General features: G+C 34.5%; 1 protein-coding gene across 1 annotated transcript; it reads right to left on the minus strand.

The window, feature by feature from the left end:
- Positions 1–295: 295 nt before the first annotated feature.
- LOC149545965 (disease resistance protein Roq1-like) lies at positions 296–4,956 on the minus strand. Its single transcript, XM_089790912.1, has 5 exons — positions 4,418–4,956; positions 2,904–3,999; positions 2,296–2,607; positions 934–2,202; positions 296–833 (listed from the first exon to the last, which is right to left on the minus strand). Exons 1-5 carry the CDS (start codon positions 4,954–4,956, stop codon positions 516–518), a joined length of 3,534 nt encoding a protein of 1,177 aa, XP_089647038.1. The 3' UTR covers positions 296–515.
- Positions 4,957–18,861: the final 13,905 nt, after the last annotated feature.

Below are 18,861 nucleotides of genomic sequence, written 5' to 3' on the forward strand. Positions count from 1 at the left end.
AAACATAAAATAGTCTGCAACCGTTCTTCTCATTTTTTTGGGCCTATTTGTACACCTTGACAGAAATAATGCACATCATATTTGATGATGTGGCCCAGAACTCTTAGTTATAATCACAGGACTTGCCAATTAAGCTGCTGCGGAAAATGGTGGTGATTTGAAATTTCCACATAAGATTTTGAGAAAAGCAAATTTAGGATGCCCAACTTCTGGATCTTCTCCACTAATCAACTTACAACACATTAACAATATTAACAGACCATTATATATTTCATTTATTCTCCACAATACAACATTCACCAGCACTCCTCTTTCATTTTCTGTCCAACATAGAATTATATAACAGATGATGAATACTCAATTCTTTTCTAAAGTAATACTTACTACAGTCCACTCACACATGCATATTGTTAATAGACATATCAGCAAACAAATCTAACCAAAACTGTAAATTTGCTATTGCTGGTTTTGTCAAGGTTGCGATTGCCAGGGTGGAGCATTTGTGCAAGTGCTAACTATTCCAGAAGTGTGAATAATTGGTTAAAAGCTTCCACTACTCTTCCCTCATGACCTGTCACTACCATTGTTTTCTTACCTGTAAATATAGTGGCATAGTTGTATGCACAACACCCTGCGTTTTGGCAAAACACACCTATATATACAACTTTCCTCTTCTCATCATAATACAAAATATAGGCTGGATCTCGAATCTTTAAGAGATTAGACCCCGCCTCCATCTCTGTGACTGTAAGACCAGGAAAATCCAAAGATTTTACTGTTGGCTTCACAAAATTGATCACCCTACCTTGTATCTCCATTTCCCTTGGACATTCCTACAAATCAAATTGTATGCCGAACATTCAGTCATAAACATGAACATTTTTAGAATAATGAAATTTCTGAATTCAAAACAGTTTTTTAACTTTTTATTACCTTCATAGACTGAATACAAGGTTTAAGAGCTGATATGGTGTCGTATTCAAGCTCTAGTCTTTCTAATCTTTGCACTTTCTCCAAATTTGGTATACCTGGCACTTTCAAGCCTATTTTCAGCGTCTTCAAAGACTTACAGTATTCCAAACCTTCTATTTTCTCAACTTTTGGGCAAGTGCTAACTCTGAACTTTTTTAGTGAAGCCAAGTATATGAAACTTGGAAGCTCGTCTATCTCTGGACAGTCGGATATTTCCAGTTTCTTGAGGTTTACGAGACTAGCAATACACCTGATATTCTTCAGAACTTTGCAATTGCATATATCTAGAATCTTCAGTGACACTGGAAGTGTCTCTATCTCCATTAAATGGTGATTCCACCAGATTTCGAGAGTGTCAAGACTGGGGCAACAATCATTGGAAATAAACATCCTGGAAACTTCTTTGCAGTCTTCTGAGTCTGTTTTCTTATGTTTTTTATTTGAAGAAGCAGTCCCAGCATCAGAAGTCATTTCACTGACAGAATTTACTATTGACATATTTATCAATGAGCATAATCTTCCAGAGAAATTTAGCAAGCTTGACAACAAAAAATTCTCAATTGTTAGTGAATTTAAGTTGCCCAGTTCACCAATGTTTGTTGGTGAACCCCTTAAACTGGTACAACCTTGTAGATCCAAAACTGTCAAGGATGCCTGATTTATGATTTGACGAGGCAAATCTTCGAGTTCCTTGCAAAAGCTGAGGTTGAAATACTCAAGCTTCCTCATGTGCTCCAGCATATCCAATCTCAGTTTAATCTTTTCACAGTACTTTAAATTAAGAGATTTCAGGTGTATCAGCTGCTTGAATGAATCTGGCAATGTCTTCAACTGCTTACAAGACTCCATATCAATAGTCTGCAAGTTTATTAAATCACCGAAACCAGCAGGTAATGAAGATAGCATTTCGCAGCCCGCTAAGTTAAGATATTTTAGGTGTATCAGCTGCTTGGAAGAATCTGGCAATGTCCTCAAAAGGTGGCAATGTTGTAGAGATAAATGCTGCAGGCTTAGTAAATTACCAAAACCAGCAGGCAGTGAAGACAGCATTGTACTACTTGATAAAGCCAAAAACTCCAGTGACTGGAGGCCACATAACTCTTCTGGCAAACTGCCACCATTAAAGTTACAGTCAATCTTTTTCAAGTACTTAAGGCATCCCACTGAGCTTGGAAGTGATTGCAATTTACTCCTACCAAATATAATAAGCTCTCTCAATTGCAACGGAGGCTACAGGAAACCAATTTTATATTCAAGTCAAATTAAAAAAGCATAGAGTATTGTTTGTAAGTATTATTCTTCAAGAAGAAAAGAAATACGTACATGTGCATTGCACTCCCATAATTCTTCCAGCTCATCAGCACCCAAAAGCTCTAAAACACTTAAATTTCTCAGTGTAAGCCATGATGGAAAGCTTCTATGAGGAAAGTTTTCCCAGCGGAGCCACACAAGATCTTCAGAAATTGATGCAAACTCTTCTGTGAACTCATTTCCTTTGACAAAAAGAATTTGTAATTTAACAGACAATCTAGGGATTTTAGATTGTCTTTTTGAAGTTCTCATTAGTGGATACCCGTGCTCTTTGAAGTTGCAAAAAGCATCAGCACTTTGAATACCTCGAATTGGCATTCTTTCCTGAATGAACAATTCAGAAATACAAAGCTTCTCAATCAAAAGTCAGTGAAAGCAGAGGCAGACAGACAGTAAGAAATTAGTGTTTCAGCGTAAACAGTCTTGCGTGCTAAGCTTTGTTTGTTTAGATATGTGAATATTATTGAAAAACCATGTTTTCAGATGATCCATCTAAAAAATAGATGTATGTGTTTTTAAACTCAAACTAAACTAATTTGTAACACCTTTGGTTGTCAATAAGAAAGAAAAAATTGCTATTATTACACACACACATATATATCTGCTGGTATCAACCTTACCAGGGAATTTGGCTTTATTTGCTCTGGAGACCAAATACGATATGACAAGTGTTTACTTGCAATCACTCTTCCCATATCTCTAAGATGGTCATGCATCCTTATCTTATCTGCATAGGAGGAGCTTTGCCCAGGGTAGACTGTTTCAGGGACCAGCTCCACAAGACATTTATTTACAAGTGTTTCTAAACCATTTGCACCACTCCAACCTGATCCATCCCACACTGCTATGGCCCTGCTTTTATTTTCTCCAATTAGAAAACATGCCACGTCCAAGAACATCTCTTTCTCTTCCTCATCAAGTGCATCATAGCTAACTTGTAGCCTCTGTTTGATGTCTGTAGGCAATATTCTTGATAGTTTTTTCAATTGGGATTTCCAGTTATATTTGGAGTTGATGCCATATAACTGGCCCCCAAATACCTTCAGTGACAGAGGCAAACCATTGCCTGCCTTCAGGAATTTTTCAACTAGAGATTTAAATCCAGCAGGTGGGGAGGGCTGCAAAAAAGCGTGCCAGCAGAAGAGCTTCTCAGCATGTGACCTGTTGAGTCCTGGCATTTTATAAATGCACGAGAGACCCCATGAAATAAGAACTCCCAATTCCCGTGTTGTGACAATGACAATGCTTTGGGATCCAAGATTGTCTTTATTTGGCAACAGGGTGTTCAGCTGGTCAATGTGATCAATGTCATCCAAAACTATAAGCACCCGATGAGAGACCAATCGATTTGCAAGAATAGCCTTGCCTTCATCTACATGATCAAATGGCAAATGATTGACACCAAGGTCCCTCAGAAGCTTTTTCTGCTTTTTCGCTAGAGCATTCCTTGATGCTGCATCTCGCACATCAAAAACAAAGCTGCATTTCTCGAAGTATGAAAAGTTCCTGTTGAATAGCTCTTTGGCCAGTGTGGTCTTACCACTACCGCCCATTCCCACGATCCCTGTAATCTGCACTTTCTCTTTACTTGCAACAGATTGGAAGCCTTGTACAAGCTCATCCAATCCCTGCGGATGCTCTGCTACTGGCAATGATACTGATTTCATGACTTTGATTACACAATTCATGATATTTTTCAAAATTCTACCCTCATCCCTGACATTTTGAATCAAAATTTTCAAATAAAAATAAAAACATTATATTCTGCTTAAATAGTGTCAACAAAACAGAATCTAAATATAATCAATAGAAAAGATTTCAGACTTACCATGGAAGGAAAATACAAAACTTGTTAAGAGATATGTGATAAAAAGCCATGTCTTTAAGGATTTAGTAATGTGGGTTTAGGACTCTCTCTTTAAAGATGATATATAAAATAGCTATGCAACTGATGTTGAGAATAGATTTGGAGTAGGTTAGTGATAGAGCAGTTCAATCGAGTCTTCCAGGAAGAGCGCCTAAAAGTAAATATAGGATTCTCTGTTCTTGGTTGGAAAGGTAAATAGTTAAAATTGTACAGCTCTGTTTTTTTATTCGACAATTACTTATACTTGAGTTTGCGAGTGATACATACTCATTATTGTTAACCTGGTAGCCGGAATAGAATGACATGTTGTAGAGTGCCCTTTTCCAGTCGTCAAGCTTTTCTGGTGAGTATTTTCCTTTCTTGCAATGCTCTGAGAAGGCATTAACATATATACCTTCTCCTCGATCAATCCATCTGAGGTCAGAGGGCTCGACATGATAGAAAATAGGAATGATTTTAGCACCAGTTTTGAGCATGAAGGATAGCTCAGCCAAACACCAGGGAGATTGAGCATAGTTGGGAGAAAAAATGGCAATGTGAAGGGAAGCACTACTTATGGCACCTTGTATTTCTGCTGGCATGACATCACCAGGCTCAAGAGCTTCCACATCAAGAAACACATGCAATCCCATGGAATGAAGTTTATGGTAGATGGCAGCAGCTAATGTGTGTTTGACATCACTTCCACGATGATTAATAAATATATCACAGGGCTCTGTTGAGGTAGATTCATAGCAAGGTGCAAGTTCATCAAAAGCATTTTCTTGCTGAGATTGATGTTGCTTGGATGTGGAAGAGGAAGCCATTTCCTTTGTGAGAAACTCAAGTGACGATGATAAGAGGAAGCAGAGGCGTTCCCGTTACTATGAAGCAAAGGACTCCAGAGGTAAATAGACACAATTAGTCCTAGGGGAGTATAGTAAAATATAGTGCAGAAGATATTTCCAGATACAAATTAGTCGAAGTCAGAAAAGAGTTTTTTCCCAGATGTAAATCAAAACAAGACACCTGCGGAAGAGAATGAGTCAAGCCAGGAAAATTGTTGCGGACGAGACTTTCCTATATGCAAATGAGTCCAAGTGAAGGCAGTAATCCTGTTGAAGAATAATTTTCGAGACACGAATAAATGAATCAATCAACAAAACGTGTCTTCACGCATTCAGCATAGACAGAGGAGACAACTGCACTTTAAAGACTCGCAAGAGAGGGGCCCAAATTTTTGGCCGGCTAGTGTAAATTCAAATTTGCCCATCCTTTTTTAATGTTTGTTTTTGAAAGAAATTTCTTGGCAATGAATGTTGAGGGTCCATGCAGGGAAGATCTCGTCATTGCTTTAACCAATTCATTGAAGCTTCCAGTAAAATAGGAAAAGCAAAGCTCCTGTTCACACTTAAGAAAAGGGAATAATGTCGTTTATGATATTAGTTATCTTTAAAAAAATATTAAAGATCATTAGACTTATTCTTGATAATTTTTTTTAATAGAAGAAAATATTAAAGATCATTAGACTTATTTTTGATAGTTTTTTTAATATATCTTTACTATGTCAGGTCTTCTACAAATATATTTTTAATAGAAAAAAATATTAAAGATTAATAGACTTATTTTTTTATAGATATTTTGAATATATCTTTACTAGGTCAGGTTTTCGACAAATATATCTTTAATAGAAAAAAATATTAATGATAGATTTTTTTAATATATCTTTACTATGTCAGGATTTCGACAAATATATCTTTAATAGAAGAAAATATTAAAGATCATTAGACCTATTTTTGATAGATTTTTTTAATATATCTTTACTATGTCAGATTTTTGACAAATATATCTTTAATAGAAAAAAAATTAATGATAGATTTTTTTAATATATCTGTTAGAAAGGTTAATCTTTCCTTGGATATATTAATTGGGATATTCCAAGGATCCCTAAATGTAGTTTGTCCTATTGTATACATGTGGAGGACATGTCATTGTTTGTCCTTTATTCCACATGTAAGGACAACTCTTTTTTATTCCTTTATTTAGTTTATCCTCCTTAAGAGGATTGTGACACTTTGCACACACCTATTATGAATGTGGCATTCATAGAAATGGGAGTTACAAATGCAACTCTTTTCTCATCTCTATATAAGAGATGCTCCTCCTTCTTTCTTCTTCACTCTTATCACTTTGATGTTATTGTATTGAGCTATTTTGCTCCAACATTCTCTCTCTCTTCTCTAGGCATTTGCCTTCATTCATAATACTCACAAGGGGTTTTCTTTGCTTTCCCCTTATAAATCCTTGTCTCCATTGTTGAACCATCTTGGTGTATGCTCTTGGATTTTGCTTATCTTATGGTAACATTGTTGCACACTTAACTTACTTGGATTGTTTCTTGTTCCTTGCTCAATCTTATCATTTCTTACATGGTATCAGAGCTTGGTCACTACTCCTTGTTTTAAGTTTTTGTGTTGAAGGTTGCCATTCATTGGAGCACACCTTATTTGGAGACGTTATTGAGAGAAGAAGTTTGAAAGTTTGTGTTGTGGTTTTAGATAATTTTAACATCTCTTGTGTGTGCAGGTTTCATATTAAATTTTTTACTAACCCTCTTTGGAAGGCTTGCTGCCAAAGGGTTTTCTTTTTCAAAAAATTTCAAATATTTGCTCTTGTTTTGGAAGGCGTGCCGCCAAAACAAGGAGCATTTATTTCATAGCACTAATTTATTGTGCAATCTTTTAATTCTAAATATTCATTCTAGTAAATTTAGAATAATTGCATTTAATTGTTTTAATCGCGCATAGCGCAAGAGTCTTTTAATTCAAATTTTTTGTGTTGGGCGAACGCGCCACCTGCACGCCACCTGCGCTTAGCCCACGTGTTGCCTGCGCATTACCCGCCACTTGCGCAACACCTGCGCTCAGAGCGCGTCTCTCGCCGCTGCCTGCGCAAAACAAACACCCGTCATCCGCCGCCTGCGCGGCCAGACCCACCACTCCCGCCGTTGCCTGCGCGCAGACCACCCGTCATCCGCCGCTGTTTGCACTTTGGCCATGCGTCACCCACTGCCTGCACGGCCAGACCTACCACCTCCGCCGCTGCCTGTGTTTAGGCCATGCATCACCCGCCGCCTGCGCAACCAGTCCATCCGCTCCCCCCTTATCATCTCGCTAGGACCGCACATTTTTTTAAAACTCTCCGCTCGGTCTGCCCGCCTTTTCACCGACGCCCTCTTCAAAAATCTCAACATTAGTATTTGTTTAATTTATTTTTTTTAGAAGTTTTTTTAAAAAAGAAACCTTTTTAACCTTACAAAGTTTATTATAACAAACAAAATTTTTATATTCAATTTTTTAAAAAACTTTTTCATTTCATAAATTTTTTTTTACTCTAATTTGTTTTCTTTGAAATAAAAAAATATATTATTAATTTTATATATAAAAAAGACGAGATATTTTTTCAATTAATTTAATTTTCCAATCAAGGAGTTTTTTTTAAATTCATCAATCTTGTAATCATGTCAACTTTAATTTCAGAAATAAAACTTAGTTATTCTAATTATCATTCCTGGAAAACTCATATCTCATTCATTTTTCGTTTTAAACACCTCTTCGAAATAGCCACTGATCCCTCTCTTGAACCTGGTTCAGCGGCTACCCAAGACGAGAAAGATACTTGGAAATCTAAAAATGAAGAAGCTTTAGGTTTAATTGGTATTTCTATTATTCCAGATTTATGTGTTAATTGCTCACTGTTCTAAAGCTCATGATGCATGGTCCATCTTGCAAACCAAGTATGACAGTGGAGATGAATGCCGCAAAATACAATTGCAGGATCAACTTGAAGATTTCAGGTATGCAGATTTTAAGAGTATGGATGAATTTCTGTTAAAATTTGATTCTCTTAAAAGCCAAATTATTGCCTTAGGTGTTCAATTAGAGGACATTCATTTAATTCATCTTATTCTTAAAAAGTGTCTTCCTAGACAGTTTCAACAGTTTATAACTAATGTTCATGCCCAGCTTGCTATTCCTACTTTAACTTCTCAGTTAACTTATGTTATTTTTCAAACTTTATTAAGACAGGAAGAAGCTAAGCTAATTCAGTTTGGTACCCTTAAATCAACTGAACATGCATTTGTGTCTAGAAATTCAAATAATAATTTTCGTTCCAATCATAATAATAATAATAACACCAAACAATATAATACTAATTCAAATAATTCTAACAATAAATTTCATGTGAAATATAATAATAATAACAATCATCATAATAACACTCGTAATACTAATAATCAAAAGAATCATTCCAATTCCAAACCTCATTGTTCTTATTGTGGCAAAGATGGTCATATTATCAATAATTGTTTTAAAAAGCAAAATGATAAAAAACCTATGAACAATAGTAACAATAATCAAAACTCAAATCATAAAAAAGACAACTCTACTAATTCTCATCATGCTTTTACTTGTAGCTTTAATCTTTGTAGACCTTTAGAATGGATTGTTGATAGTGGTGCATCACAACATGTAACTTCTCATAAAGATATTTTTGATTCTTTACAACCTGATATTGCTAACATTCCTATTCAGTTAGTTAATAATCAGATTTGTAAAGTTGAAGGTTTAGGTGATGTTACTATTCCTAATGGTAAATTGCATGATGTATTATATGTACCTGACTTGAAGACTAATCTACTTTCTATTTCACAGACTAATCTACTTTCTATTTCATAGTTATGTCAGGACTATAAAGTTTAATTCTATAAAGATACATGTTATGTCATAGATCCTCAAACTCAAAAAGTGATTGCTCATGCTAAAATGGATAATGACAATTTGTTTAAATTCCATGAATTTGCTAGTTCACGATATTCGTTACATACTTCTATTGATTTCAATATATGGCATGAAAGACTTGGCCATTTAAATTCAAATTATATTACTTTCATGCAAAAGCACAATATGGTTGATGGCTTGCCTCACATTATTCCTTCTAAGATTGCCTGTACAGGTTGTATGAGTGGTAAGATGCATAGGGAGCCCTTTCCAAGTGGAACATCATGGCGGGCAACTCATAAGTTGCATCTTGTCCATAGTGACCTATTGGGCCCCATGGAGAATAACTCCATCCAAAGTTCTCGGTATGCACTTACCTTTGTTGATGATTTTTCTAGACGAACTTGGATCTATTTTTTGCATAGCAAGGATCAAGTTCTTGATATATTTATTGAATTTCAGTTATATGTTGAAAGGCAATCTGGTTTTAAACTTAAAATTCTCAGAACTGATATTGGAAAGGAATATGTGAATCATGCATTTCACTCTTATTTGAAATCATGTGGAATTAAACACGAGCTTACTATTCCTTATACACCACAACAAAATGGTGTGGCGGAACGAAAGCATCGAACCATTGTTGAAATGGCTAGAAGCATGTTGCATGCTAAGAATCTGCATTATAAATTTTGGGCTTTGTGCAACTTATATTCTTAATAGGACTCCTACCAAAGCTCTCAAGGTTATTACTCCAGAAGAGGCTTGGTTTGGTAGGAAACCTAATTTACATCATTTGCGGATTTTTGGATCTATTGCTTATGTTCATACTCCTAAACAGAAAAGGCATAAATTAGATGCTAAGTCATCTCCTTATACGTTTGTTGGTTATGATGAAAACACTAAGGGTTATTGTGTTTATGATTCCACTACTAACAAAGTTCAAGTTGCTAGAGATGTTTGTATTGCAGAAAATGGAGTCCATGACTGTTCTACTACACATGATGGAGAATTCAGTGGCACTAAAATTGTGCTGGTGGAGGACCAACCTCCTTCTCTTACCCCTACTCCTCCTCTTAACCCTTCAACTCAAGTACCACCTATTATTTCTGCTCCTACAACTCATGATATTCAAGTAGATACTAATGATGCTTTTATTGCTAATGATTCTTCCTCTAGTGATAATTCCATTGCAACTAAACGTAAACCTAAATGGGCTCAAAACTTAGTCAATGAAGGTGATGATTACATTTCTAGATTTGGTGGAATTAAACATAGAAGGATTAATTATTGCAATTATGCTTTGATGACTACTATTATGAATTCTAACGACCCTAAGTCCTTTGATCAAGCTAACTCTCAACCTCATTGGCAGAAAGCCATGCAAGAGAAATATGATTCTTTAATAGCTAATCAAACTTGAGACTTAGTCAAGTTACCTTATGGCAAGAATATAGTTTCGTGTAAATGGTTATACAAAACAAAGTTGAATACTAATAATGAAATTAGTAAATTTTAGGCTAGACTAGTTGCTAGAGGTTTTTCACAAATTGAAGGATTAGACTATAATGAAACTTTTGCTCCTGTTGCTAAAATGCCTATTATCAAATTAGTTCTTGCTTTAGCATCTAAAATGAATTGGCCCATTCAGCAAATGGATGTTAAAATGTGCCCTCTTAAATGGTGATTTACATGAAGAAATCTATATGGCTCAACCTCCTGGATTTGTTAAGAAAGGTAGTGAAAATCTGGTTTGCAAATTGAACAAATCTATTTATGGTCTTAAACAATCACCTAGAGAATGGTATTCTAAAATTAATTCTTTCTTTATTTCTCAAGGTTTTGCTAGAAGTAAGAATGATCCTAATTTGTATATTAAACATACTAATGATGATATTATCATTGTTATTGTTTATGTAGATGATCTAATTCTCACTTCTAGTTCAGATGCTTTGATTTCTGATATCAAGTTTCAACTTAAACAGAAATTTCAGATGATTGATTTAGGTATCTTACATTACTTCTTAGGTATGCAAATTTGCCAAACTCCTAAGGGTATCTTTCTTTCTCAAAGCAAGTATGCTTATGATCTTTTAGAAAAATTTAAGATGAATGACTCTAACCATGTTTCAATTCCATGTGAACTAGGAACTAAATTACTGGCTGATATGAATTCTCCTTTTGTTGATGAAACTTTGTATAGATAGTTGGTAGGAAGTTTAAATTATTTAACTCTTACTAGACCTGATATTGCTTATAGTGTTGGTTTAGTTTCTCGATTTATGTCTAAACCTCAACAAACTCATTTTAAAGTTGCTAAACGAATCTTAAGGTACATTAAAGGAACTATTAATATGGGATTATTTTATGATGCAAATTTTGAATTTATTTTACATGGCTATATTGATTCCGATCTAGGTGGAGATCCCAATGATGGGAAATCCACTTGTGGTTATTGCTTCTTTGTTGGTTCATCTGCAATTTCTTGGAAAAGCAAAAAAGAACACTCTATTTCACTTTGCTCAACTGAAGCTGAATACAAAGGTTGTACCAATGCAGCTAAGGAAGCTTTATGGATTAGAAGACTTCTTGAAGATTTGGGTCTACCTCAACAATTACCTACCCCTATCCATTGTGACAATCAAAGTGCTATTGCCTTGGCAAAGAATCCAGTTTATCATGCACAAACCAAACATAGTTCACTTCAACATCACTTCATTCGAGAACAAGTTGAAGATAAGCAAATTACTCTTCTTTATCGTAAAGGAGAAGATCAAGTGGCTGATATTTTAACCAAACCACTTTCTAAAGAGAGATTTCAGTTCCATTGTAAAAATTTGGGTTTACAATCCGTTGATGTAAACTCCCCAAGTAAAGATTAAGGGGGGGTGTTAGAAAGGTTAATCTTTCCTTGGATATATTAATTGGGATATTCCAAGGATCCATAAATGTAGTTTGTCCTATTGTATACATGTGGAGGACATGTCATTGTTTGCCCTTTATTCCACATGTAAGGACAACTCTTTTTTATTCCTTTATTTAGTTTATCCTCCTTAAGAGGATTGTGACACTTTGCACACACCTATTATGAATGTGGCATTCATAGAAATGGGAGTTACAAATGCAACTCCTTTTTCATCTCTATATAAGAGATGCTCCTCCTTTCTTCTTCACTCTTATCACTTTGATGTTATTGTATTAAGTTATTTTGCTCCAACATTCTCTCTCTCTCTCTCTTCTCTAGGCATTTGCCTTCATTCATAATACTCACAAGGGTTTTCTTTGCTTTCCCCTTATAAATCCTTGTCTCCATTGTTGAACCATCTTGGTGTATGCTCTTGGATTTTGCTTATCTTATGGTAACATTGTTTCACACTTAACTTACTTGGATTGTTTCTTGTTCCTTGCTCAATCTTATCATTTCTTACAATATCTTTACTATGTTAGGTTTTCAACAAATATATCTTTAATAGAAAAAAATATTAAAGATCATTAGACTTAATTTTGATAGATTTTTTTAATATATCTTTACTATGTCAAGTTTTCAACAAATATATCTTTAATAGAATAAAAAATATTAAAGATCATTAGACTTATTTTTGATAGATTTTTTTAATATATCTTTACTGTGTTAGGTTTTTGACAAATATATCCTTAATAGAAAAAACATTAAAGATCATTTGTAATGCCCTGCCAAAGAATCCAAAATAATTAACTTAAAATTTTACTAAGTTGCCCAACATTTAAAAAAAAAAAAACAAGAAAGATAAATCATACACATCAAACACATAGTAGCGAAAGCAATAACATACAACCATCTATAAGCATACGTAACAAGTTACATTCCTTAGGGATCCCAATATGTTGAATCACATTTAAATATAATTATTACTAAGTCTAACAACTACCACATCCACATGAAAGGATAATTAGAGAGTCCAATGTCCATATAAATAATATACATTTGTTCCAGTTGCCACTTTGCAAATTAAATTCAGAATGCTCAATCATCCACTGTACATGTCATAGGGTATAAAAGGCTAAAAGAATATACATATGTAAAACATAAATACATCATCCTCCTCGAATCTATGATAAAAGTACAATAAAATAAATGAGACCATCCATCATAAAATAAAATTAAGTACACAGTTCCTCCCAATCGTCAATAGCATCATTAGACCATCGTGGGCCTTAGCCATCCCTTGCACGTAACATCCCAAGCCACCGATAAGATCATCAGTACTATCATAATAGGGACGTCACTACTAAAACATGCTACAATATAACCATGAGGAAATCTAACATGCTAGAATAAGGCATAAGATACAAATAGGAGATAGTCTCAAGTCCCAAACATGATATCAATCAAAATATCAAAAGTACTCTCTAAGTCCAGGAAATCCTAAAAGTAATCTAACTCAAAAGTTTTAAGACAGATTGACATCTAGACCTAGAGGCACACAAAGACATGTACGAAACCTACTATGTAAGTGGGCAAGTGTCATCGCATGAATCATGCTAGGAGTTACCTTGGCAATTAACTTAGGACTCCTGGGTCCTTAGTGATCTGTATGCGACCACTTGTATCCTCTCATACTAACAAAGCATACTATGGAATGCAAGGTCACAACCAAACATTCTCTCTACTCCCATCCTAGTCTATACTAGCACTCGAGGCATAGGCGAGAACATACAATTATCTTATTAGGTTCATTTTAATTTCATTTAGTGTAAATGTTATCACTTAATTAAACAACTTACAATGAGTTACACTAGTAGCCACGTAGGGCCCTGACTCCCATTGCAAGTCACTTCTCGTCACTACAAGTAGATAAGCTACCCTAGGCTCATAAAATCACAAATCAATAATCATATAAAAATCACCTCAGTCCTATACAAGTGACTCGAAAGCATCAAAAGATAATCATAATAATCACATCAATTCTTGTCGAGGAAATGGAAAGCATCAAAGATAACTCACAATACCCATTGGTTCTCATCGAGCAACTAGAAAGTATTCCAATAATACTGATCAATGACTCAAAATGGTTAAGTCAAACATGTTGTAACATGACATCATCAAGAACATAGCAACACTTTAGTCCTATCAAAGTGACTAGAAAGCAACCTAAATATAACTAATCAAGGACTTAAAAAAAAGGTTAAGTCAGATATCTCATAGCATAAATCATGCCATTCCACAAGGCATTGAAAATAATAATCAGTAATATAAAGATACTCAACATAGAGCATACCATCACATACCATGGTTAAGTATAAGTAATCAAGATCGAGTCAACATGATACCACATTCACAAAACTCCCAAGCCTTTGGTAGACATCCTAATACTGATCAACAATCTAGTCAACCCAAACCCAAAACATAGAAAACATACAGATAACAAGGTGTAAGTTTCACATTCTGGTTTGATTTTGAAGACACATGATTGAGTTAAATGTAGGGTTTTAGTTTTCATTTCCATATATGTTTTAAGTAAAAAGATTCTCTGTTTACCCTATAGTTTAACTCATTCATTTAATCAATTAAATTATAAAATTACCCCATTTTATTTTAAGTCAATCACCTAAAATATTCTCTCTCTCTCTCTCTCTCTCTCTCTCTCTCTCTCTCTCTCTCTATATATATATATATATATATATATATATCATTTAAAATATTCCCCATTGAATTTTCAATAAATTAAATAAATCTCAACGGGCTTATAACTTATTTTTCATTATTAGATAATCAAATCAAATTTAATTTAATTAAACTATAAATATCATTTAATTAATTTTCAAAAAACTTAATTGGTTAATAAATTTTATTAATAAATTATAATTTTAAAAATTATAATAATTAAACTTTTAAATAAATTAATTTTAATAAATTAAAAAAAAAAAAAAAAAATTCGAAACATTTAAAGCCCACAGGCTATTATAAAGGTCACGACCTCTGAGCCACAATACATGTTGTCGTAGGGCCTGCGGCCTTTGCATCACTGTACCTACGGTTGTAGGGCCTATGGCAGCTGGGTACATAGTACCCTATCATTGCAGTACTTGCGATGCAGAGTACTGGTCATAGAGTAGCAACAGGGGGGTTCCCTCCCCCTCTATTTTTTTAAATTTTTTTTAAAAAAAAAAAATTCTTTTTAATGTAAAACATTTTTTAAAAAATATAAACCTTCCCCTTTTCAAATATATATAAAATTAATTATATTATAATTCTATAATCACGAAATTTGGTAAAACAAATTTTATTTTAAATGAATATATATATATATACATATTTTTTATCAATACCAAGAATTAATCTGATGGATAAATTCAATGTACCCATTTTTTTTTTGTTTAATTTCTCTAAGAAGATTTTCCATTTAAAAATTCAAACCCTTCCTGGTAAATTTCTTATTCCGTAATCTACTGAAAGAGGGTTATATAGATTTTGTGTTTTTCCAATAAATAGAAGATTTAATATTCATAACAGGAATGCATATTACTGAAAACATTCATCACAAGAATTCTTCAGAAAAACACTCAACAGATACGATGAAGATAGGAAAGAAAAGAGCGTATTAAAGTATGCGAATATCACAAGTGTCTACCTGGACACTGATGCTAATTTGCTATGCTTTAGAATACTGTGGAGAAAAATCCCTCCTCTTAGAACTTTCTCTTTTCTGAAAATTCTTTCTTTCTCCAAAATTTGTGGTCCATTTCCAAACTTCGGCCCCTTGAAAAATGAACCCTCTATTGTTGATAAGGAATTCTCTCCTAAAATTGGGGCACTAATTGTGCGTTCACCTGAGAGAACTCTTTGCTCACCCAACTTCAACTCTTCGTTAACATTTCTTAATCTTTCTTTTTTTCTTTTCATGTACGTTTATTAAATTATTAAATTACTTAATTTAATTTCCACTTAGCTTCTTGTTTTTTAGATTAATTTATTAAATTTAATCTCATGTACGTATCATGCGATCAAGAAATTTTAATCAATTAATTTCTTTTCCACTTCTAAATTAATTTTTGAACATTAGATGATAAAATATTTATTAACTTAAATAATAATATAGTATTTAGCATTTATTTAAAAATGAACTCTAAATATATTATTATTAAATTAAATAAATATTATCATGTTCTAAAATTATCCTTATGACTTTTATCTTCAAATTTATTTCTTTTTATTTAATTAATTTTCTAATTAATTAAATATAATTAAATATTAAAATATCATAATAATTTTTCATTAAATTAAATCATTAATTTATTCTTTTAATTAGACTTAATTAATAAAAAAATCACCAAGGACTCATTAAATAAAATGCGAAAATCCATCATAGAAAAACACATACAAAATCAAACTAAGGGGTTATAATCACGAATTAACATCATTCGAAGGATTCAGAGGGTACTCAACTTGGATACTTGTCCTAATTATCTAGGACAAATGGCTTCAAAGGTTAGGATTTGGACTTAAGAATATATCTCCCCTCTCTTACCATTGAGATAATGTGATGGGGTACGTTCATCTTGGCAATTCAGGAAAGTCAATACCTGGTACCTGCAACCTACATAAAGTCCACACATATACAAATACAATATATACTAAGCTAAACAGTCAATGACAGGAAGTGTGCGTCGGGTAGATCCTGACTAGCAGGTGACTACGACTCCCTTCCTTAACCACATTAGAAATACCATACATAAAGAAAACATACACACACACACACACACACCATACACATGTAGTATGGGGTAAGTATCCATAAGAAAACACATGATAATCCATCTAACTAATCATCAACACTAATTGAAATCACTAAATAATCATCATGCATTTGTAAAATATAGAGTATCAAGTAATCTCATCATATAATCAACTAAATGTGAAATAGTATTTGATAATCTCAAAACAATGCTACTAATAATCAAGTATAAAACTGGCCTAAAAGAGTTTGGCAATGATAACAGAAATGTAAACTAGGGGCAGGCACTACATCCACCCCCCTTAGACTTAGGCTTACTCTTGGAAGCCTATAAATAAGTAGGGATATAAATCCCGTAAGCTAGATGCATCCTCCCATGTAGTTGATGTATCATCATTAGGGTCCAATTGGACCCTCACCTACTTTATGGTTCGACCCCTGAGGGTCAACTCCCACTGCTCCAGAATGTGAACCAGCTCCAAAGCCAGCTGCCTGTCCTCTACCTACAACACATTTCAATCAAGAACATGTACCACATTAGGAATATACTACTTAAGTATAGAAACATGGAAAACATCATGAACACGAGCAAGGCTAGGCAGCAAAGCAAGACAATAGGCAATTGGACCAATCCTCTCAAGAATCACAAATAGTCCCATAAAGTGAGGTGCTAGCTTTGAACCCTTTCTGTAACGAATCAGACTCTTCTGCTGACACACTCTCAAGAAAAGCTTCTCTCCCATAGCAAACTTCTTATCTATCCTATGAGCATTGACATACTTTTTATGCCTATCCTATGTTGTGGACATGTGCTCTCAGATGTGAATTATCTGTTGCTCCATATCTTGAAGCATCTCAGGACCCAATAGGATGCAATCCTCGAGACTATCTCAACTCAAAGGTGTACGACAGTGACGTCCAAAAATGTAGAAGTGAATACCGATTCCCTATCCAAAATGATCTTCCAGGGAATGCCATGTAGTCTCATGATGTTGCGCATGAAGAAATTAGCTATAGAAGGTGCAGTGTAAGATGACCTTATAGGTGAAAAATGTGCTACCTTAGTTAACTGATCAACGGTGACCATGATAACATCAGGTTGACGAGCAGTCATAGGTAATCCTACTATGAAATCCATAGAGATCATGTCCCATTTCCATGAAGGAATGAGATTTGGCTGTTAAAGCCCTACTGGATGCTGGTGTTTTGCTTTGACTCTCTGACACTCAAGACACCTAGCCACAAAATCAACAATGTTGCGCTTCATCCCTGTCCAATAGAATAAACGTCTCAAGTTTGCATGCATTTTCTTGACACCTGGATGTGTCGAGTAAGGTGCATGATGGGCCTCTGATAGGATCAATGTGCAAAGCTCATCTAGTAGCGACACATATATCCTTCCTAAATGTCTCAAAAGGCCATCTGACTCTAGAAAAAAGTCTAAAAATCTACCCTCCAACAGTCTCCCTACATCTATCTCTCTACTCACCTCCTGATACCAAGTATCGGTAGGAAGTACCTAAAGTATTTGGCTCCTCAAATCCACACTAAGAGTCATAGATGATGTCACATGTCTCCTACAACTCAAAGTGTCTGCTACTACGTTCTCCTTCCCTTGAATATACTTCACCTCAAAGTCATATTCACATAGAAACTCCATCCATCACCTCTACCTAGCATTTAGATTAGGCTATGTGAATATGTACTGAAGACTACAATGATCACTATGAAGTTCAAATCTGTGTCCCAGCAAGAAATGTCTCCATCTCACTAAGGCATGAACTATTGTTGCTAACTCAAGATCATGCTTAGGATAGTTCAGCTCATGATCCTCGAGTTTGTGTGACTCATAGGCAATCACCTGTCCATCCTGCATTAGTACTACTCCAATCCCCTCAAGGGAAGCATCTGTACACACCATGAAATCACCTATTGGATCAGGTACTGATAAGATCGGTGCATTGGTCAAAAGCTCCTTGAGCTTCTGAAATGCTTCCTCACATTTCTCTGTCCATAGAAACTTCTTTCCTTTTCTTTGAAGGGAAGTGATAGGATTTGCTATTTTGGAGAAGTTTTGGATGAATCTGTGATAATACCCAGCTAGACCCATGAAACTACAAATTTCTAACATGATAGTGGGTGTAGGCCAATCTACCTTTGCCTCAATCTTTGCAGGGTTATAGAGATACCCTCACCTAATATGATGTGCCCTAAGTACTGTATCTCTGATTGAAAGAAA

This window comes from Cupressus sempervirens, chromosome 7 (genome assembly GCF_028749045.1).
Source record: "Cupressus sempervirens isolate cs-2001-9-10 chromosome 7, ASM2874904v1, whole genome shotgun sequence".
In the NCBI taxonomy this organism is placed as follows: Eukaryota; Viridiplantae; Streptophyta; class Pinopsida; order Cupressales; family Cupressaceae; genus Cupressus; species Cupressus sempervirens.

Coding starts and splice junctions, on each gene's coding strand:
- LOC149545965 (XM_089790912.1), bottom strand. CDS start 4,956: ATGGCTTCCTCTTCCACATCCAAGCAACATCAATCTCAGCAAGAAAAT. Junction 2,608..2,903: donor AAATAAAGCCAAATTCCCTG/GTAAGGTTGATA, acceptor TTGTTCATTCAG/GAAAGAATGCCAATTCGAGG. Junction 834..933: donor CTTGTATTCAGTCTATGAAG/GTAATAAAAAGT, acceptor TTTGATTTGTAG/GAATGTCCAAGGGAAATGGA.